The sequence below is a fragment of the Ctenopharyngodon idella genome, chromosome 3 (assembly GCF_019924925.1).
Source record: "Ctenopharyngodon idella isolate HZGC_01 chromosome 3, HZGC01, whole genome shotgun sequence".
NCBI lineage: Eukaryota > Metazoa > Chordata > Actinopteri > Cypriniformes > Xenocyprididae > Ctenopharyngodon > Ctenopharyngodon idella.
Genome location: NC_067222.1, coordinates 45,449,724 through 45,473,392, shown reverse-complemented (window position 1 = coordinate 45,473,392; position 23,669 = coordinate 45,449,724). Strand labels below are relative to the sequence as shown.

General features: G+C 38.1%; 1 protein-coding gene across 5 annotated transcripts in view; it reads left to right on the top strand.

Annotated features, from left to right (window-relative positions):
• Window positions 1–23,669, top strand: part of LOC127508279 (transmembrane channel-like protein 6) — a 32,077-nt gene continuing 8,408 nt past the window's right edge. For 2 of the 5 annotated variants that reach the window (XM_051886031.1, XM_051886030.1), the window contains exons 1-15: window positions 8–127; window positions 4,123–4,233; window positions 4,321–4,458; window positions 5,808–5,951; window positions 6,288–6,396; window positions 6,529–6,616; window positions 7,551–7,781; window positions 7,959–8,119; window positions 8,210–8,354; window positions 14,551–14,718; window positions 16,999–17,135; window positions 17,806–17,896; window positions 18,172–18,269; window positions 18,341–18,436; window positions 18,522–18,597. In XM_051886031.1, the coding sequence (XP_051741991.1) occupies window positions 121–127; window positions 4,123–4,233; window positions 4,321–4,458; window positions 5,808–5,951; window positions 6,288–6,396; window positions 6,529–6,616; window positions 7,551–7,781; window positions 7,959–8,119; window positions 8,210–8,354; window positions 14,551–14,718; window positions 16,999–17,135; window positions 17,806–17,896; window positions 18,172–18,269; window positions 18,341–18,436; window positions 18,522–18,597 (1,800 nt within the window). In that variant the 5' untranslated portion in view covers window positions 8–120. Of the gene's footprint in view, window positions 128–2,124; window positions 2,413–3,146; window positions 3,402–4,122; window positions 4,234–4,320; window positions 4,459–5,807; window positions 5,952–6,287; window positions 6,397–6,528; window positions 6,617–7,550; window positions 7,782–7,958; window positions 8,120–8,209; window positions 8,355–14,550; window positions 14,719–16,998; window positions 17,136–17,805; window positions 17,897–18,171; window positions 18,270–18,340; window positions 18,437–18,521; window positions 18,598–23,669 lie in introns of those variants that run through there. The other 3 variants (XM_051886027.1, XM_051886028.1, XM_051886029.1) reach the window with 3 other exon arrangements.

The following is a 23,669-nucleotide window of genomic DNA, read 5'->3' as shown; positions in this document are numbered from 1 at the left end:
AGAGAGAAACGAGGCCACTGGAGCGATTGCTAATGAGAGACGAGTGCAACGCACGGCTTGAGAGCAGTGGAGCTTTTATTATGCCGCAGATGACTGCTTCTGCTTCTTCCGGTCAAGCGTATGTGTGGTAAAGCAACGCTGTTTTGTCATATTAGATACATTTGTGTGTTGAAAGTTGTTATAGTGCTACTCTGCATCCACTTGGCAGCTACTATGAGACACTTGTTAGGCAAGGTAAAACATGGTACTCATGCACATCCGAGTCCACAAGACGGAGGGAAGTTAGTGAGTGAAGGGCATAAATATTTGGAGTGGAACGTAGCCCTAGTCATTCATTCATTGTCATAGATAGTTTCTAGTTTGTTCACACCTGTTCTCTGTTCTGTTGATTACCTTCCTCTGTGTATTTAAGCCTTCAGTCCTCCTCAGTTCTTATGTGTTAATGTTACGTTGATGGTTTGTACAGTCTTGTGGCTGGTTGTATAAACTGCTTAGGCTGTCTAATTTGAATCCTAAAAGTAAGACTATTTAGCCCTAATCAAATGCTAGTTGGTCATACTAGTCACAGCCTTAACTTAGCGGCTATGTTTATGCAACTGGCCGCTGCTCGCAATGTTATTATTAATGTCACGCATATTTATTTTGGATATGTCTACAAAGCAACCCCTGACAGAAAGATACATGTTTTAAGCCCAAAGTATACTTTGGCCATTCGCGTTCATGCACTGTCCGCATGACTTAATTTTCGTCATCCAGAGGGCTGCGGACATGTCCCGTTGATGACACAATGTCTGGTAGAGTATAGGAAAAAATTGTACTGCGCATGTGTCAAACTCGGTCATTCTCGTACATATGCAGTTGATGCCCTGTCCAAATACCCACACTTGTGGTCTTGGCCACTTGAGAGCATGTGCACGCGACAGAAAGTAAGTGCGCAAGACTGTCCCATGTCTTAAAAATGCAGTGCACTTAATGCACACTAAACCCACACTATCTCGAATACTGCTTCAGAGCGGTATTATGTTCGACATTATGCTCGGGAACTCACATGCCCCGAATGTGAGATGTCAAGGAAAACATTCGACTGTAAGTTAAATTAATTATATATTACATATAATTTAGTAGTAGTATATAAAATGTTGCACATTTTATTGATGCAAAGAGTAGGCTATGTGTATTTTGTACATCATTTGCAACTGCTTTTTATCACAATTTTAAAATTGTGTCTTCTGTTAGTTACATAGCGACCACTGAACAGACATTTAGAAGTGTATTTTAAAATGCAAAGTATTGAAAATAATAATTAAAAAAAGATGTAAACGCTTGCATTTTTTGCAAGACTATAGCCTAAGTGTGTCCCATCAGGTAATAAAAAGATTCTACACACACTTGCAGTCTTCACGCCCATTTGAACACTTGAGCCAAATATAGGAAATATGTCATGTAAGTAGGCAAGCGGTCGAGTGCAAAGCCTGCAAGTGTGGGTATTTGGACAGGGCATGAGAATACTTTGAAAGATGCGCAGACACAACTGCGCGCGAGACGCGTCTGGGCGCGGAAAGTGAAGTATACCCGGGCCTTTAAATCAGCCTTGTTGCAGATGTTACAGTAATACAGGCTACAGTTGCCACATTAGAAAATACACTTTCTTAACTCACGCAATTAAGTTCACGTAATGAAGATAAGATACAACCCTAAGGTTTGTGCTAGATCAGAGTTTGCTTTTGATACAGTAAATGTTCTCACTGTACCATATGACTGAATCTATACTCTAGTTGATCTTTACATATGAAGGGTGAGTTACAGTAAGTTGGCAGTCTCTACAACGGTTTACAGTATCACACACTATATTGTAATGTAATGTGCCTGTCTTCTTCTGATGCTTATTATCTGTTTCAGAAATTGCAAACCAGTTTAATCTATATCTACAGAATCTATATAGATTCATTGATTGACCATTAAGATAAGTTGAATTAAATGAGAGACAAATGTATTAAAACTGAATGAGAAAATATGCAAATAGCATTATGAATGGCAGTTATGTGAATGATAACTTTATATAGATGAAACATTTATTTTCTGTAGTGAAAAGGATACTTAGTGAATTTTTTTGTATTGTTCTAACATACTTTTAAAAAGCGTATTTCTGATGATCTGTTGTGAGATAAGTAATAATTGCTTGTGAGAATAGTGCCAAAAAAAAAAAAAAAGCCCACTCTTGTTTCTTCCTCCTTGCATGGTGTTTGTGGTTTGTCATTTGTATGCAGTCTGTCAACTGAAGCGTTTCTGCTCTCCTTTTATGAGCATTGTTAAACTATGAGCTGCTCATTTTTTTTTTATACATATGCAAACTTTGTAGAGCGTGTTTTCTTTAGACAGTATTTGAAACTCCATACAGCAGCAGCTGTTAAGGTGAGTATCATAATTGTTGGTACTTTACTCAGGACAGCTGTCAAACATCTGCCTTTTCTGTTTAAGAGGAGTATTGTTGAATGAGCAGCTGAAGTAGTTTGATAGACTAAAACTAAAATTAGCTCTAGAGCAAAAAGAGGACATGTATTACGGAAATAGTATACTTTAAAAGAATATACTTCAGTTTGAACATGTAATGTTTTCAGACAACTAATTGCATGTTAATTTCAATTAAATGAAAATGTATTGTAGTTTAAATGTATACTAAATGTAATTATTTGAACTTAAGAGTGCTTTTTGGCCCACTTAAGTAGTATACATCTTTATATGTGATATAATGCTTGTGTTATCTTTGAAATATGGTTAAAGTTTACTGCTGAGTGTTCTGACAAGTATTTATGGGAAACTAAAATATATATATATATATATATATATATATATATATATATATATATATATATATATATATGTCATTTGTAATGAGGAAGCTGCAATTTAGTACATAGTATGTAATCAAGTGCTTTACATGTGCTTTAGTGTGTTAGTCAATGCATCAAAATAAGTGCACTTCTTTAAAGCATGACAAAAGATTCTTAAAAAAATAATGATTTAAAATGTATTTTAAAGTAAAACTTTTAATCGACATTATTACAGTGTTAAGAAACAGTCAAGTGTACTTGTACACTTAAGTGGCCTTTTATTTTTTAAAGTCTCCCTGTAGTCAATAATTTTATCCCTTAAAACTCATCTTTGATAACCAAAATTACATATTTAAACGTTTTTTTTCTGTGAAAAAAATTCTTAATGCCTTAAAATAGCTTGAATGTAACTCTACGCACTTGCCTCATTTAATATACACGGATCTATGAATTTGATAATTAGCCCCGCCTCCGCTCACTCGCACGAGCTCAGAGGAAATCTACACCGTCAACTTACTGAGGTAAACGCTGCACAATGGTATCGCTTTTGACAACGGCGGACACATAACGGTAATTAATATGATAAACAGCTAATAATGTGTTGCTAATGTTACACAAACCATGTTCACATTCACGAGTCAGACAGCTGCTTTCTAACAATAGGTAGGCTATCCTTAGGAGACTCCCTTTGCGGTCAGTTAATGATATGCTAAAGCCTGCTGGCACGTTGACATGATTGGTTACAAGGTAGTTTGTGACGTCAGAAACACCATCGATTTTAAACTGCGTTTTTGAGACTGTCTTACTGCAGTTTTAAAGAGAAAATACTCAGCAATGGTGTTGACTTATGACTTTGCTCATGGTTTGTCTTTAAGCATGTTAAAAACATGAGATATACATATAAACAACATTAAAAACTTGATTTTCACCACAGGGGGGCTTTAATATTATATTATCTGCAAGTACAGTTTTTAAAAACACTTTTAAGTTTTAAGTACACTGTAAGTGCGCATTCAATACAATGAAGTGCACTTCTTTTTTTAAGGGTAGTCTAACATAAGGAACGGACAATTATTTAAAATATACAAAGGAGCTTTTATTATGTTACATCTTGTGTATTTGATGTTGATTTTGACATTTTAATTACACACTTTTTGTTTTTATGGTTCATGTGGTTTATTTAAGTAAGAAATGCTTTGGGAAATAAATCCCTGGCAAATATTGCACTATAATAAGGAAGTTCAATCTTGATTATGACCCATCACAACCGTTTATCTTCTGATGCACACAGAGACAGTCTGGATGGCTGCATCCCTGATCATGGATACGATTCCCGATGGAGATGAAGATGATGACCTGTTTGAGCTGGAAGCTGTTGGGAGATCATACAGAGCAGTGAGATGTGGGTACATGGCATACAGATAGCCTGGTGTAAATCTCATGAATAAAAGACTGGAGGAAAGTAATAACTTACTTGTTTGTCTTATAGTTGATCTGACACATGGGGATGATGAAGACCTAGAGGCACAGCATTACCATGAGCCCAGACACAGAAATTTACTGCAGAGGAATAGCTGGTCCTCTTCAACGCAGAGGGTTCTGTCCTCCATGCCTAGTCGCTCTATCAGTGAGAGAATGTTTCGATACTGTTTCCCATGGATTTGTACACCTTACAATTAGAGGGTTTTTTTTAACACAGCACAAGGGTTAAATGCTATTTGTTGCAACTAAGTCTGTTTTTTTGACCCACTTATGTTCACCCAAAAATGAAAATTATCCCATAATTTACTCACCCTCAATCCATCCTAGGTGTATATGACTATCTTCTTTCAGTCAAACACAATCTGAGTTATATTAAAAAAATATCCTGGCTCTTCCAAGCTTTATCCAGGTGACAAACGTTCTAAGTTGTGCAATTATTTTCAGGGAAACGCACGGCTAAAGTAGTTTCAGGCAGGTCTTGACCTCATTACAGTTTCATATCACTTCACCAAATTATTTCAGTTATTTCAAAAGAGCTTACAGCCTACAACAGCAAAAGACCCAAAACCCAAGACAACATTGACCAAGCAAATAAATATAGTAAACAATAGGATAAAAACAACAAATTATTTCGATGTTTTTTTTGCCACAAATTTGCGTTTTATTATGAATGCACATACTCTCTTTCTCCCGCTCTCTCTCCCTCTCAAATGCACACACATACAGTACATACACACTCTCACAGAAATGTGTTGTCAGTGCTGCTCTGATTTTATCAGTAAAAGAGTTAAGCAACTGACATGACATGACAAGTAATAACATTGCTGTTCTTGAAGCAGATAAACTTACTCTGCCTCTCGTCATGGCCGCATTACCACCTCAGATGTACATTATTTTGATAATAATTCAACGGCCCATCATCAATAATTCCTTACATACTTTACATGTGCTGTACAGTAGTTAGTCAACACATCAAAATATGTATACTTCTTTAAAGCATGATAAAAGAGTATTAAAGCATAATGATTTAAAATGTAGCCTACTTTAAAGTAAAACTTTTAATTTTGCACTATTACAAAGTGCACTTTTAAAAAGTGTTTTCAAAAGTCTTAAAGTAGCTACACCTAAGTAGCCTTTTATTTAATTTATATTATATTATCTGCAAGCACAATTTCACACTTGTATGAAGTCAGTTCTCCCTAAGTTCACTCAAGTGTCCTAATAGAGTAACACAGAGAATCACATTAACTCTTCCTTTTGTGCTTGTGCTGTCTTTCTTTAAAATAAATGCCACTTTTTATTTTCTTATCAAATGCAATGCCATTTATACATGAATCTACTTGTAGTTACTTGTAATAGAGCTACTGTACGTTAAGGTACAAAACAGCATAATCTTCTCCACTTTATAGCAATGTGTTTATTAACTCTGTTTCCACTGTCAAGTGTACAGTCACATTTATGATCATTTTTTTTTCTTCCCATGCCTTTTCTCAGGATGGAATCAGACAGCTGTAGTCTCCCAGTACCAGAGCCGATCCACCAAAGCGCGAAGACGACGACCCCCTAACACTGTCTCCACCACTCCCTGCGCTGCAAACCAGGATGTCTTTAGAGAGGCCAAGAACTGCGCTGTTGACGGTTCGCAGCAGTAAAACACTCAAAATGCCAATCATTTCAATCAAACAGGGCCCATATCATGAGGGATCAAATTTAAAATCATTTGATGTAGTGCGAAACACTGTAACTTTCATAACTTCCTCCCCTGTGAAAACGTTTACTGAAACTAAACTGCAAAGATGTGTCATTCTAAACTTCTCTAATTTAATTTCACACTTATTTACATAAAAGACTTAAAGGCATATCAACAAGAAAGAGAGAGGAAAATGGTGCAATTGTTTAGGTGAAAACCTTATTCACATTAAAAAAGGACCTCAGGAAAATGACATTGACTTTTTTTCTGTGTCCTGGTCCTAGTGACCCAAAAGGAGGAGCTGCTAAATAAACTACAAGATTTGTCTGCTGATGAATGTGTACATCTGTTGCGTGAAATGCCTCTTAGTTTCTCTGAGAAGCATGAGATCAGGTACAGAATTCATTATAGTACTGACTTTTATACCATTAGTGCATCTTGAGTAATTCATTTGTTCTTCATGTTAAAATGGTTCATTTCTTTGTACATGTCTTTGTGTAATCTAATCTAAATGTGTCCTTTTAGAACTTTGTTCTTCTGTTTGAAGGCTGACAAGCCTATTTCTGCAAACAGAGCCCTCCGCTGCCATCAGTTTAAAGCTTGTTTCCTGAAGGTGATTGTCTTTTTGCACAGTAACGTTCAGATTAACATTAACACATATTTATTTATTTTTTTTACACCTGGCAATTTTCATAAATAGTGCATAAATTGACTTCTATATATATATATATATATATATATATATCAATCAGTAAAAGTAAAGTAAAAGTAAAAATATTTGTAAATTAAGTAAAAGAAGTTGTTTAACATCATTTATTTCACAAGAGTTTACAGCGACACTGTTAACAAAATTTGGGACACACGTATCACGTATAGGCTTTGCAAGGAGATGGATGACGCAGAGTTAACAAATAATGGTACTTTAAAGGGTTAGTTCACCCAAAAATGAAATTTCTGTCATTAATTACTTACCTTCATGTCGTTCCACACCCATAAGACCTTCGTTCATCTTCGAAACACAAATTAAGATATTTTGATGAAATCCGAGATGTTTTTTATCCTTCATTGACAGCAATGAAATGACCAAATTCAATGTCCAGAAAAGTAGTAAAAACATCGTTAAAATAGTCAAGGTGACTACAGTGGTTCAACCTTAATGTTATAAAGTGACGAGAATACTTTTTGTGTGCAAAAACAAAAAAATAATGACAGCACTGGACTGTTTTGTACAGTTAAAAATAACTGGAAGCAAATGACTTCGGAAGCCAGACATATTCAATATACAAATGGTGGATAAAAAATAAGGTGGATAGAATGCCTGTCATGATTTCCTCTGTGTTTCGTGTGTTCTAGGACTTTTAATTTAAAGTATTTTCTATTTCCGTTGTTCCCTGAGTTCACTTCCCGTATTTAGTTCCTGTTTTACTCTGTTTCTATAGTTACCCTTGTTTGTTACTATAGCAATTTATTACCCATACCTGTGCCTTGTCAAGCCTATTGTTATTCAGTAACACGTTTGAGCTTTGTTATTCTTTTTTGATGCATAGGTTTTGTGTGGTGGCTGGTTAGGACTCCAACTCTGGCAGAAAGTGCTTAAAAACATCAGTGCTCGTTTTGGCACCGGGGTCCTGTCCTATTTCATCTTCCTCAGAAGAATGTTGCACTACAACATCCTCTTCTTTCTTATCAACGGCATTTTCCTGCTCCTACCACAAATCTCAAATCCACCTCCACCTTCAAAAGATAATTACACTTACCTATGGATGCTTACTGGCACAGTAAGGATGTATATTTTAAAAAGCAAGTGCTTGCTGGTTTTTTGAATCCTCTATGGTATAGCTGATTAACTGGGAAGGGGGAAGGGAAATCTTTTCTTTCCCTGTGCATTTAAGTAAATTCCCTGCTTTATATTACTTACTCTTTACTCAATGCTGTTGTTTTTTGTTCCTCAACAGGGAATTCTCACAGACTCTGTGATGTTTTATGGCCACTATACCAACTCCACAAGTGGGAATTGCCACGCTAAAACGTGTCCTCACAATTACAATATACCCCTAGCATATATTTTTTCGATTGGAACAGGCATGTTTGTCACATGTGTAATGCTTGTTTACAGGTTTGTCAATTTTCCGTACACATTGTTTCAATTCATTTTCACATCTTTAGCTTACCCCATGATTGAATCAGATTTTCTTTTTCCTTTCAGCATATCTAAATCATTCGGAAAGAGTTTCTGCACATTCAAGACTACTGGTAACCTAGCTTTGAAGGTTTTCTGCTCTTGGGATTTTAAAGTCTGCAGGAAAAGGTCTGTTAAACTGCAGTCAGCGAACATCTGCACTCAGCTGAAGGTTTGTGGAAATATGACTTAACTACTTTATGCTCCACAGCACTAATAATTGCAGTACAGTATGTAATACACTAATATGTTGGTATATTTGAAGACATGTATGAACAGTAAAGTCAGATAAAATGTTCTATTCTGCACTGTCAGAAATGCAAAAATCGTACCTTTAGGGGTTCAACAGTTTGTCACTGGGGCAGTACTCTTAAAGGGACAACTTTGTACCTTATCTACTCCTAAAAGTTGCATATTAGTTCCTTAGAGTTGTAATATGTTCCCTTAAAGAGTTAGTTCCCACAAAAATGAAAAATCTGTCATCATTTACTAACCCTCATGTCGTTCCACACCCGTAAGACTTTCGTTCTCTTTCGGAACACAAATGAAGATCTTTTTAATGGAATCTGAAATATTTCTGTCCCTCCATTGACAGTTATGCAACTACCACTTTGACAATTCAAAAAGTTCATAAAGAGATTAATCCATATGAGTTGAACTTCCGCAAGAACCAATGAGGTTCGTTCTCGTGTGTTACGCAACACGTTTGAGCTTCCGCAAGAACCAAGGAGGTTCATTCTCGTGTGTTACGCAACACGTTTGAGCTTACGCAAGAACCAATGAGGTTCATTCTCATGTTACGCAGCACGTTTGAGCTTCCACAAGAACCAATGAGGTTCATTCTCATGTTACGCAGCACGTTTGAGCTTCTGCAAGAACCAATGAGGTTCTTTCTCATGTTACGCAGCACGTTTGAGCTTACGCAAGAACCAATGAGGTTCATTCTCATGTTACGCAGCACGTTTGAGCTTCCACAAGAACCAATGAGGTTCATTCTTATGTTACGCAGCACGTTTGAGCTTCCGCAAGAACCAATGAGGTTCATTCTCGTGTTACGCAGCACGTTTGAGCTTCCACAAGAACCAATGAGGTTCATTCTCGTGTGTTACGCAGCATGTTTGAGTTTTCCGCAAGAGCCAGTGAGGTTCATTCTCATGTTTTACGCAGCACATTTGAGCTTCCACAAACACCAATGAGGTTCATTCTCGTGTGTTACACAGCACGTTTTCATTTTTGTATGTTACGCAGCACGTTTAAACTTCCACAAGAACCAATGGGGTTCGTTCTCGTGTGTTACGCAGCACTTTTTCATTCTGGTATGTTACGCAGCACGTTTGAGTTCTGCAAGAACCAATGAGGTTTGTTCTCGTGTGTTACACAACACGTTTTCATTCTATTCTCGTGTGTTACGCAGCACGTTTGAGCTTCTGCAAGAACCAATGAGGTTCGTTCTCGTGTGTTACGCAACACGTTTTCATTCTCGTGTGTTACGCAGCACGTTTGAGCTTCTGCAAGAACCAATGAGGTTCATTCTTGTGTGTTACACAGCACGTTTTCATTCTCATGTTCTCATGAACCTCATTGGTTCTTACGCAGCACATTTGAGCTTACACAAAAACCAATGAGGTTTGTTCTCGTGTGTTACGCAGCACGTTTTCATTCTCGTGTGTTATGCAGCACGTTTGACCTTTCCGCACGAACCAATGAGATTTGTTCTCGTGTGTTATGCAGCACGTTTCAGCTTCTGCAAGAACCAGTGAGGTTAGTTCTCGTGTGTTACGCAGCACGTTTTCATTCTCGTGTGTTATGCAGCACGTTTGAGCTTCCGCAAGAACCAATGAGGTTCATTCTCATGTTACGCAGCACTTTGAGCTTCCGCTAGAACTAATGAGGTTCATTCTTGTGTTACACAGCATGTTTAAGCTTCTGCAAGAACCAGTGAAGTTCATTCTTGTGTGTTACGCAGCACGTTTTCATTCTCGTGTGTTACGCAGCACGTTTGAGCTTCCACAAGAACCAGTGAGGTTCATTCTCGTTTGTTACGCAGCACATTTTCATTCTCGTGTGTTACGCAGTACGTTTGAGCTTCCATAAGAATCAGTGAGGTTCGTTCTAGTGTGTTACGGAGCACGTTTGAGCTTCCGCTAGAACCAATGAGGTTCATTCTCGTGTGAGGGTGAGTACATGGTGACGAATTATCATTTTTGGGTGAACTAACCCTTTAAAGTTCTAAAGGGTGAATAAGGTACAAAGTTGTACCTTTAGGCTGATGCTTGATCACCCACTGAAAGATATTCACCATTAATTTTAACCAATTAAAAAAATTGGGAACCTCTCCGATTGGTGTATCTCTCATCGGGTCCTGGTGGGTCATAATTATTACGATTCCTGACTGTTTTAGGTTTAAGGACTCTTATTTTGAAGTGTATTTTTTTTCCTATTGTTCGTGTTGATTCACTTCCTGTGTTTTGTTCCTGTACTTTGCTGCCTTTTTGTTTGTTTTTTTTGTTTTTTTGTGGTAATCCTTGTTAGTCTTCATAGTGATCGATAACCCTCACCTGTTGTTAGCCTCTTGTTATTCTGTGTTCTTATACCCTAGTTTTCCCTTGTTCAGTGTCTGTTGTTATCCATTGTGGATGTATCACTTGCATTGTTGTCAGTTCTGTCTTTTGCCTGCCTTTCCCTGTTTCTAGATTTACTCTATTTACTTTTTGTCTTCATCTCCTTGTGCTTGGATTTACTCTGGTTATGTTTGTTAATAAAAGATTGTCCCTTTTTATATTAGGTGGCCTTAACTACTATGTAATTACTTTTAAATTAATAATTTGTTACAACGCACTTATTGTGTATATATCTGTAATTACATTTATAAGTACACTGTTGACCCATCCCTTAAACTTTAACCCACCCTTAAACCTACCCATACCACCAAACCTGTCCCTAACCTTACCCATATCCCACCTCAATAGTAGCAAAAGTGTTTTGCAATACAATATGAACACAATAAGTACACTGTACTTATTTTTTGATGTAAGCACATAGTGGTTAAGGCCACCTAATATAAAGTGGGACCAAAAGATTTATGGTGCAATTGGATCCTGCTCCCCTTCTTTGTGAAACAACATGCATTACAGTAATTCACAAGGCATATTTAACGTTTCAACACAACAACCTGACACACAAGCTTGTGCTTTATTTTTTGCACAATGATAAATTGCAATTTAAGTAATTTACTTCCAAATTAGGTTATGGAGGGTGGGCACCCACTGACATAAACATAAATCTGTGCCTATGCCTTTAAGAGTACAGCGACAAGCTTTTGTACACCTAAAGTTATGATTTTTGCTTTTTATTTCTGAGAGTGTTGTTGAGGTCAATCGTGCAAATGTTAAAGGCTTTAATAGCATATGAAACTAACATGAGGTTAATGAGATCTCCAAAAAGGGGATGAGAATGTTAAATAAGGGTAGAGAAATTCAAAAAAGGGTGAGTTCCATCTCCAAAAGGGGGCGGGACAGTTAGGGTTAAGTTGAAAGTATACATTCCTTTTCTGCATTCCGCTCAGACTGTTCACATGACATGCTTTTCATCATCAGCACAGTCCGCTGACATACGCCTGCAGCTCGATTTTTTTTTTTTTTTTTTTCTGTGCAGATAACAGCGTAAGATTTGTAAGTGCAATAGCAAGTGATTTGATCACTCAAAAGCACCACGTCAAAGACTTTAGCTATACAAAGATGGTGCACTCATATTACTATGAATGAGAGAAAGTGCAATATGTAGTATGGCGGAATAAATTCTGCCTTCTAAATAAAAGAGCCAAACAGTGATTGGTAAATTCATCACATCACTGCATCTGCGGTTAGATGCTCCAGTTGCTATAGAAACAGTCAGTGTTCTAAGACACACGCTTATGACTGCACACGCACATTGGCTGGTCTAGCTTAAATATAAGCTTTACGTCATGATTTGAGCATTTAGAAGCAAAATTTATGAGACGTTTTTTTAGATTTCACTGATGATTTCAAAAATTTAATTTAATCATAAGCTTGGTGAACAGCTTTGGAGAATTTGGTGTTTCCTCATTCAAAGAGATAGGAGCTGCACTTGCATGATTGAAATAGCTGGCCGAGAGGCATTTCAAAGATGGCCGCTGAGTGAAATGACTTGCCTTAAAGGGACTTTGATGGTGCTCACTTTCAATGAAGTGTACTCTGAATGCTTTCTGTGATCAACTGTACAATATACAGAGGAACATGTGGAAAATTAAGTGTACCCAAGCTTTTAGGATTAGGCTTAATGTCTCCCTATGTCTTCAGTTTGTAGATTCTTCCCCTTTTAAAGCTCCCTCTCCTTTGATATCTCCAGCCGGGCACCCACTGGCTGGTCAACCACCCAGAAACCACGTCAAATGTTATAAAAACCAGCAACAACCTTATATGGGTTTTAGTGATATGTGCCACACTTTAAAATACTGTTCCTTCATTATAGAATAACTGCGCAGGAACAAATGGTAACACAACATTAACATCCTAGTAACAACTAATTACTATCAAGAAACTGATTAATGAATTAGTAAGTAATAGCACTATTAGCTCATTGCTATTAGCTAATCAATAGCTAGAGAACTGGTAAAAAATTATACACAGTTTCAACTAATCAATAACTAAAACAAATTAACATTTTGAATACTATTTGAACATTTAATCTGTAGCAAATTAGCTCAAAATAAACAAGATAATTAATCATAACTAGTTATAATTAATTATAAATATTTGGATCAACTTAATGTAATAAAATTAATATTACAATCAATTAACCTGTTTGGCCAATGAACACTCAGTGTTAACTGTTTATTAATTCTAGGAAATGCTAATTTCCAGGTTATGGGAAATAACAATCTTATGTACAGTACTACTCAGAGCCTGTAGTCAGGATCTGCATGAATAGGGACTCCAGTATATGAGCGTGAAACTCAGACAACTTTATGTGTGACATGAACAAGACTTTATTAACTAGACTAAACACTTAACTACTCTAACATCCACACACATACATGCATAGTTTACCAAGAGAAAGAGAGAGCCGAAGCAGAATACAAGAAAACAAGAAGTTACAGCACTGTTTGAAATTCAGCAGATCAACAGCCTTGAGCAAACCATCAGTTTAGTTTTAATAGGCCCTTCTTTAAAAGGGGTAAGAATACTCAATGTATCAAATAATGAGAATAAGTTTGATACTTGCATGACTCGCAAATTTGAATTAAAACTGTCCTGATGCAATTTGTGGAGGCTCCAGTTGATCTTTGCTGATATTGTCTTGATGAAAGAGAACCAGTTGGATTCAGAGGATCTTTGGTGAATGGAAGGTCTAGACCGAAGCCTGGCACAAGCTTGGGGTTCCTTAGAAGCTTCTAGCTTCTTAGCATCATCTTCACATCAGCATTTCTCAGTACAGGAAAAGAGAGTCTGTGATCTTGTGATCAGTGATTTTAAAGTGAAGATGTCACACCATCTTGAGGTGTCTGAGCCAATAAGGAGTTGTTCCCTCGGAGGGAACTTTTTTACGAGTCTTTGTTCTCTAGCAAGATATTAGCATAAGACATTGGATTGCATGTATGAGAGAAGAACCTTCTAGATTCTTATAATACTAATGTGTCACAGAGTGAGAAACATGTAACATTAATTAACAAATAGGAAACGGAAGTTTTAAGAAATGGCTTTTTAAATGCAGTTTTTGGGACCTTGCTCCTGTGGCCAGTCTTTTGGCATTCATTTGAAATAATAATAATAATAATAATAATAATAATGGGTTACCATGATATTCACTTTAGAATTATGAAACTGTATATAGTTTCTTATAGTAGTTCTCTGGGAGGTATGAAAAAATAGTAGTTATTGATTAGCTAATTCTGAACTATGCATTGAACAGAGTGCTATTACATATTTATTTGTTAATCAGAGTTTCTTGTTAGTAATTAGTAGCTACTGGAATGTTAATATTGTGTTACTCATTTGTTCATGTGTAGTTATTCATTAATAACGGAACAATGTTATCGCCATTTGTTTGTTGTGAAATACTTCCTCCAAGCCCACTGCACAAGCCACTTGCTTGTTGACTTTCTGAAAAGTGTGAACATTGTAGCACTTTCAACACCGTTTAAAAAAAAAAATCTGACTTGGCAACATCAGCAAAACAACTGCTGTAAAGTCTGAAGCAGGACAACCTGTTTGTCCAACCAGTGGCAAACGGAAAATTCAGTTTGGAGACACTGGTGGTGCATACTTTACACACCTTAGCTTTAACAGTCCATAGTAATTTGTTGTTTGTTATTATATGAGTCACTCTGCTGAATTTTTGTGTTGTAGGAGATGCTGTCAGAGCTCAGCTGCAGAAAACAGAAGAGGAACTTGAGTTCAACGTTGGGCTGGTTGGGTGTACACTTACTAGTATGGTCCATTTGCCTAATTTCCATTGCTGCCTCCATGATAGCTGTTTACTACATTCAGCCTATAATTGAGCCCAGTGGACATATGGTAAGGGTCTGGTCATAGTGTCAAACAGACAACAGGAAGGCAAAAGAACACTTAACGCTTAAGAAATCACACAAATAATAGTGGAAAATACCAGTCACATCCTGTTAAGTTCACACACATTATTTTTGCTGTCTCATTACTCAAACAGCTTTATGGGTCCTTCAACGGTATTCTCTGGTTGACTCATGGTTTTCATCAGATATCCTCTGGACTGCATGTCTTGAAGATAATTTTTATTTGTTAGTTTAGTTGTTTAGTTTAGCCCTTGCAGATTTGAAATTCTGTGCTCATTATCAAGAAACATACAGGTGCTGGTCATATAATTAGAATATCATCAAAAAGTTGATTTATTTCACTAATTCCATTCAAAAAGTGAAACTTGTATATTATATTCATTCATTACACACAGATTGATATATTTCAAATGTTTATTTTAATTTTGATGATTATAACTGACAACTAAGGAAAATCCCAAATTCAGTATCTCAGAAAATTAGAATATTACTTAAGACCAATACAAAGAAAGGATTTTTAGAAATCTTGGCCAACTGAAAAGTATGAACATGAAAAGTATGAGCATGTACAGCACTCAATACTTAGTTGGGCTCCTTTTGCCTGAATTACTGCAGCAATGCGGCATGGCATGGAGTCGATCAGTCTGTGGCACTGCTCAGGTGTTATAAGAGCCCAGGTTGCTCTGATAGTGGCCTTCAGCTCTTCTGCATTGTTGGGTCTGGCATATCGCATTTTCCTCTTCACAATACCCCACAGATTTTCTATGGGGTTAAGGTCAGGCGAGTTTGCTGGCCAATTAAGAACAGGGATACCATGGTCCTTAAACCAGGTACTGGTAGCTTTGGCACTGTGTGCAGGTGCCAAGTCCTGTTGGAAAATGAAATCTGCATCTATATAAAGTTGGTCGGCAGCAGGAAGCATGAAGTGCTCTAAAACTTCCTGGTATACGGCTGCGTTGACCTTGGACCTCAGAAAACACAGTGGACCAACACCAGCAGATGACATGGCACCCCAAACCATCACTGACTGTGGAAACTTTACACTGGACCTCAAGCAACGTGGATTGTGTGCCTCTGCTCTTTTCCTCCAGACTCTGGGACCCTGATTTCCAAAGGAAATGCAAAATTTACTTTCATCAGAGAACATAACTTTGGACCACTCAGCAGCAGTCCAGTCCTTTTTGTCTTTAGCCCAGGCGAGACGCTTCTGACGCTGTCTGTTGTTCAAGAGTGGCTTGACACAAGGAATGCGACAGCTGAAACCCATGTCTTGCATATGTCTGTGCGTAGTGGTTCTTGAAGCACTGACTCCAGCTGCACTCCACTCTTTGTGAATCTCCCCAACATTTTTGAATGGGTTTTGTTTCACAATCCTCTCCAGGGTGCGGTTATCCCTATTGCTTGCACACTTTTTTCTACCACATCTTTTCCTTCCCTTTGCCTCTCTATTAATGTGCTTGGACACAGAGCTCTGTGAACAGCCAGCCTCTTTTGCAATGACCTTTTGTGTCTTGCCCTCCTTGTGCAAGGTGTCAATGGTCGTCTTTTGGACAACTGTCAAGTCAGCAGTCTTCCCCATGATTGTGTAGCCTACAGAACTAGACTGAGAGACCATTTAAAGGCCTTTGCAGGTGTTTTGAGTTAATTAGCTGATTAGAGTGTGGCACCAGGTGTCTTCAATATTGAACCTTTTCACAATATTCTAATTTTCTGAGATACTGAATTTGGGATTTTCCTTAGTTGTCAGTTATAATCATCAAAATTAAAAGAAATAAACATTTGAAATATATCAGTCTGTGTGTAATGAATGAATATGATATACAAGTTTCACTTTTTGAATGGAATTAGTGAAATAAATCAACTTTTTGATGATATTCTAATTATATGACCAGCACCTGTACATCTGTAGTTAACAGGATACTGCACTTAATTAATGTGAACTGATTAACTGAAGTTTTCTGTTTAGTGTGTAATGCAAAGTAAATCACAAAATGAGTCTCTTTAAACTGTAAATGAAAATGTGCAGATTTGTCCCTATTTACCACGTTACATTTTTATGGGTTATAATTGAAAATTTCATTGAAATGCTCACACAGAATTTTTCTGAAACCTGTTATTCTGTGACATTTAGAACTAAAATTAAAAATAACATTTTCAGTCTGAAATGGCATTTGCTTAGAATGGGCCTGATATATGATCTGGCATACTGTTTGTGAATACTTTATTTGATATATTGTATGTGCATGTCTTTATCAAATCTGTTCAGAATGACCCTCTCCAGTTGCTGACCCTGCCTTTGGTCGTGTCTTGTATCAGTCATCTTCTTCCTGGTTTCTTCGACATGTTATCCAAGGGAGAATATTATGACTCCCCAAGCGTTCACATTTACGTGTCCATTGCAAGGTCAGGGAAGCCATCATTTACAATATATATATTTTTTTGCTTACCATTCTTTCACTTACTATTTATTCACTTCCTGTCTAATTCTGCCATGAGCTAAGATCTGTTTCCATTCAGCGCAGCAGGAAGCAACTTTAGCATGCTTCATTTGCCTTTAAATCACTTTATATTTGCTGCTCACTCTAGTGTGACTTTTAATGCACTGTCTTGGCATAACTCTTATCTTAAGAAGTCAAAACTTGTTTGTTTGTTTAATTAGCAAGAAAGTCATCCAACCAAGCCATTAAGTCGCATCATTTACTATATAAGATTGAATCTTATACAGAATTTTAGCAGAGCAGAGCAGAGCAGAGCAGTTGTTTTTTAGCTTGTTGTTTCTTACATTTCAAATGGTAAAAACCCAAACTTAATGATATTCATGGTATGTGTAAGAAATACTTATTTCCTTAAAAAATGTTGTTAAAATGTCATATTTGATTACATGTACAATAATCTTTCATTTGAAACTAGATTTCCAAAAAAAAAAAAAATCTCCTTTTCATTATTTTGGACATGCTTATTTGTCATTTAAATATATGTTATTAACTAAACTGTTTAGTTCATGACAGTTCAAAACAGGTTGTTATTAATAGAATCAAATATCTGAGTGTTCTTTCGGTTTCTTCTTTCACAGGAACCTGTTGTTGAAGGGTTGCATTTTTAGTGTATTGTGTTACTATTGGCTCAAGAAAATCGGTGACAGTCTGGCAGGCCAAAATAAACAGGTGACCAAAGTCATGAAACTTGAAGACATCTTTTTAAATCCAGTAACACTATGCTATTATTATTTCGACAAAATTATTCAACACAATATTAATCAAGCAGCCAATCCTCACAATTAATTTGTTGATTTGTTTGTAGGGTTTATGAGAATGATCATTTAGAACTTTTAATAAAAAACAGTAATCTTCTAAAATAAATTTCTTCTATCTATTGGCTTATTAGTTGAATAAGAAATAAAGCAGGATTTTTTTTTTTTATTATTTGTGTTTACTTGCAGTGCTGGGAGACACTTGTTGGACAGGAGCTTTATCGTTTGGTTTTAATGGATCTAATAGTTGCGTTGCTGTACATCATCTTTGCAGAGTTTCTGTGGGGGTAAGTTCTCGTGATCCCATATAATGCCAGTGATGTCAAGCTGGGTTTGTTGACTCTTTCTGCCCCTTCAGGCTGTGTATTAGTAACATCACATTTCGAAGAAGGAAACTAGAGTTTGACATTGCACGAGATGTTCTGGAGCTCATCTATGGTCAAACACTTGTGTGGTACTGTCACCTTCTCATAAAGAAACATTACATTTTGGTCTGATATAGCTTCTCACTAACAGTCTTTTCTGTGTTCTCTTTATAGGTTTGGTGTGCTGTTTTCACCACTGTTGCCTGCAGTGCAAATTGGGAAACTGTTTATCTTGTTCTACTTCAAAAAGGTCAAGATCTTCTTTGTAATTTTTAGGCTTCATTGGGTTGACAGTTCATGGAAGATACAAGATTGTGTTTAATGACTTTACTTAAAATGATGAGATGTAGTTCTCCCAAAATTGAATTCTGTCATCATTTACTTACCCTCATGTTGTTCTTCAGTGAAACACAAAAGGAAATAATAGGCTGATTTGCTGTGCTTCGGAGAGTGGATTTGAATTTATGCTAGCTCAAAAAAATTCAAAAAAAAAAAAAACAACAACAAAAAAAAAAACAAACAATAAATGTTGCTTATTTGACTGATACATAGATACAGTACAATAGCTTTCTGTGAGACACAACCCCAAAATTAAGCTATTCACTGATATTCAGTCCCATTTTTCAATCTTGTCATGTCGTGATCAGTCACAGAACATGCAAGAAATGATGCCATCAATTGTCTCATTATGTACACTATATTGCCAAAAGTTTTGGGACGCCTGCCTTTATGTGCACATGAACTTTAAGGACATCCCATTCTTAATCCGTAGGGTTTAATATGGAGTTGGCCGACCCTTTGCAGCTTTTACAGCTTCAACTCTTCTGGGAAGGCTTTCCATAAGGTTTAGGAGTGTGTTTATGGGAATTTTTTACCATTCTTCTAGAAGCACATTTGTGAGGTCAGGCAGTGATGTTGGTGAGAAGGCCTGGCTCGCAGTCTCCGCTCTAATTCATCCCAAAGGTGTTCTATCGGGTTGAGGTCAGGACTCTGTGCAGGCCAGTCAAGTTCCTCCACACCAAACTCGCTCATCCATGTCTTTATGGACCTTGCTTTGTGCACTGGTGCGCAATCATGTTGGAAAAAGAAGGGGCCATCCCCAAACTGTTCTCACAAAGTTGGGAGCATGAAATTATCCAAAAAGTCTTGGTATGTTGAAGCATTAAGAGTTCCTTTCTCTGGAACTAAGGGGCCAAGTCCAAGCCCTGAAAAACAGCCCCACACCATAATCCCCCCTCCACCAAACTTTACACTTCGGATTGCCAGACAGAGAAGCGTGATTCATCACTCCAGAGAACACGTCTCCACTGCTCTAGAGTCCAGTGGTGGTGTGCTTTACACCACTGCATCCGACACTTAGCATTGCACTTGGTGATGTAAGGCTTGGATGCAGCTGCTCGGCCATGGAAACCCATTCCATGAAGCTCTCTACGCACTGTTCTTGAGCTAATCTGAAGGCCACACAAAGTTTGGAGGTCTGTAACTATTGACTCTGCAGAAAGTTGGCGACTTTTGCACACTGTGCGCCTCAGCATGCGCTGACCCCGCTTTGTGATTTTAAATGGCCTACCACTTCGTGGCTGAGTTACTGTTGTTCCCAATTGCTTCCACTTTGTTATGATACCACTAACAGTTGACCGTGGAATATTTAGTAATGAGGAAATTTCACAAATGGACTTATTGCATAGGTGGCAACCTATCACGGTACCACACTTGAATTCATGTTTGTAGAAGCAGTCTGCATGCCTAGGTGCTTAATTTTATACATCTGTGGCCATGGAAGTGATTGGAACACCTGAATTCAATGATTTGGAGGGGTGTCCCAATACTTTTGGCAATATAGTGTATGTAACCTGGTTCCTTGAGAAGGAAATGAGATGTTCCGTCATGACACTGATGCTATGGGAATGCTTATGATTGAGATGGTATCTGGCCAAAGATGGGTTCAGGTCACATAGCCTAAGCATGTCATCAAGACCATATATAGGTGCCTGAAATAAATGTTATCAGATTCAAATCATCTGAAGACGCTCAGGCATGCATGAAGTATGGCAATGCAACTGTCACGGATCTGTAAAAGAGGACTCAATAACAGAATGAACAGAACAGGTTTATTGACAGGACAAATGACTTCAGACAAGATATTGAGGGAGAGGTTGTGGTAAGAGTCCAAGCAGCAGGGAGGCTGGAGGCACAAAGACAGATTCAGGCTTACGACTGTTATAAGATGACAGAATCTGATTTACTAGACTCAGAAGTGAATGGAACTGACTTGATTGCCTAGGAGAAGACAGCGGTTGTCTTGACTGGCTCTGGGGTAACAAGGGCAGTCTTAGCTGACTCTGGGGTAGATGTGATGGACTGGACTGCCCTCTTCTTTCTGGACCTTAGTTTCTTGATAGAAGTCAGAAGAGGATTGTGAATGCAACGGGCGAGGAAGGGCGGGGCGATCACTGCAGGCAGATTCTGGTCAACTTGGCATTCCCCACTGACTACGATGGCCAAGGTACCTGGAGAAATCCCAGAAATCCAGAATCCTGAGAGCATCATCTCCCATGCAGGCAGGGGGTCATCTAAGCAGGCGTTAAAGATGTCCTTGAGAGCATCGTCATTATAATCTAGCTCAACAAAAAAAAAAAAAACTGGGCAAAGAGCAGTCAGACTTTGATGCCGGGCCTGTGTCTCCCGAATGTTAGCAGGTGGCAGGACTCTGATACTCATTCTGCTGAGTCCAGTTGTGGCCAGTTCATTCTGTCACGGATCTGTAAAAGAGGACTCAATCACAGAATGTATGTCAACAGATTTATTGACAGGACAAATGACTTCAGACAAGATATTGAGGTGGTGATAACAGTCCAAACAATAGGGAGGTTGGAGGTGCAAAGACAGGCAGACAGAGAGAGAGAGAGTGTGGACTGGGCAGGATCTCACAACTCAAGAGGATAGACACACTGGGCACAATCAGGCACAGAACCGGTCTTGCTGCTTGGTAGATACAGTGAGCGGCCAGGGAACCTCAGCCTGCAGGACTAGACAGCGGAAACCAATGCTAAGCAAAGACTAGAACTACTACTAAAGTAGTGAGCTAAATAAAGAGAAAACAGAAAACTAAAGCTAGGAATAAACAAGAGAACTAGTAAAATAATAAACAAAGACTAATTACTAAAGGAAGATAAAAGGAAAACCAACTACTAAAGTAAATTAAGAAATAAAGTAAAAACTCAAAACTCAAAACAATAGCAAGTAACTCTAAGACAAAAGGCTGGACAGGACAAGACTAGAATGAACAAGATAGATAAACAAGTAACTTCTTCAATAAATACCTACAGACATATAGCTACAACAAGAAAAGTAATAGATAACACAGAGGAACACAGTTGCACAAAGTCTAATGCACAGTAGCACTGTTTAACGAACTGGCAAAACATGAGGGAAAGAGGGAGGTGAGAACATGAGGAACAGGTGACAACACTCAGACTAACGAGGACTCAACAAGAGGGCATGTTAATTGGGAACGAGGCGGGATGAGAGGAGCGCATGGCCAACACAATCACTGACAGAGCCATGTGCTCAAGCACAACACAAAGATACATTGAGCGATGGCAAGACAGACAGGACAAACAGAGAACCCTGACAGCAACACAGCATCTCAATCTCTTCTTAGGGAACCGGGTTACATACTTAACCTGAAATGTTCCCTTTCAAGGGGACTCAATGCTGCGTCATGACATTGATGCTATAGGAATGTTAATACCCACGATGCCATACTAAAAAAAGCCTGACCAACAAGGTTGTGAAGCATGCATACGTACAGGAAGGACTTGAAAACCCAAAAGGACTTGAGAACCTGGGATTGAATCCATGTCCAATCTGTAAAACCTAATAAATGTGTGCGGAGAGAGGACCAGCTTGCTGCAGCACAAACATCCTGCAAAGATGTTTCTCTTGCTAGTGCCTTTGAAGAAGCCACACTCCGAGTGGAGTTGCCTCTAATGCCCAGAGGCGAAGCCAAGCCATGCGGCTTAAAATCCATAGAAATGGCATCCCTGATCAAGTGTGATAAACGGTGCTTGTTGGCTTCAGAACCTCTGTAGATGAAAAGTTGATTAGATTTACACCACTGGCTTGAGCGGTCAACGTAAATCCTAAGAACCAGAACTGGACGCAACAAGTGAGCCTCTCTATGAGTTGATAACCTTCAGGGGCCAAACCCACAACTTCCAAATCTCAGACCGGGGGTGGAAAATTGAGCCCCACGCCTGGGAGAGAAGGTCCTACCTGGTCAGAATCTCCCACAAAGAGCTTTCCAGGAGAAATACTAGGTCTGAAAACCAGACTCAGGCCAGCCAAAACAGAGCCAATAGCAACAGATGAACTCTGTTCTGGCGAACCCTCGCTGGAGCTCCTGGGAGCAGAGTAATTGGGGGCAATGCGTATAGATGCATCCTTGACCACATCTGTACTATGGCATCCAGCCCTAACAGAGCTGGTGGTATGAGGGCGAACCAGAGGAGACAGTAGGTCAACTTTGCTGAGGTGAACAGTTCCACTTCTGCTCTGTCGTACCTCTGCCAAATCAACACTACCTCTGAGTGGAGTCTCCATTTCTCAGGCCAGGATGACAGGATGTCTGCTCCTAAATTCAAATACCCTGGAATATAGATTGTCCTCAGTGAGAGGAGTTTGTTTTTGGCTACTCTAAGGTACTAATATACTAATATTTAGGGGTTGATTTTTTTTTTTTTTTTTGAGAGTGTACCTTTCTTGATCCTTTCACCATCCAACTGAAAAAGAGCAGCTCTGATGTTTCATGGAAGAAAACAATAGAGGGTCTAGGGAAAAAAAAAAAAAAATACAGGGTTGAAATGGCATGATGTCAGAAGTGTCATATTTTGGTTGAACTGCAATGTAGAAAAGAACTTTAACTGTGTAATAATATATAAGAGGTGTTTTATTGATATTATTAGGACAGTGGTTCCCAAACTGGGGTACGCATACCCCTGGGGGGTACGTGAGTTTTAGTAAATCGAGAGAACGAAATAGTAAATCGTGCACACGTTTTAGTAAATTGAGGGAAAGAATTAGTAAATTAGTAAATTAGCCTAATATTTTTTCCGTAACTGAATAAATGAATGACTCGATGACACATTCATTAAGACAGTGACTTACCGCCACCTACTGCCGGTTTTCGTTTTATATTTAAAAGTATCACTTCATTTTCACCATCATTGCATATTTCTCTATTTAACATTTTTTAATTGTTATTTAAAACTATTTATTTTATAAAGGTACCTATTTATGAAGGTAAAAATGCACTGGGAA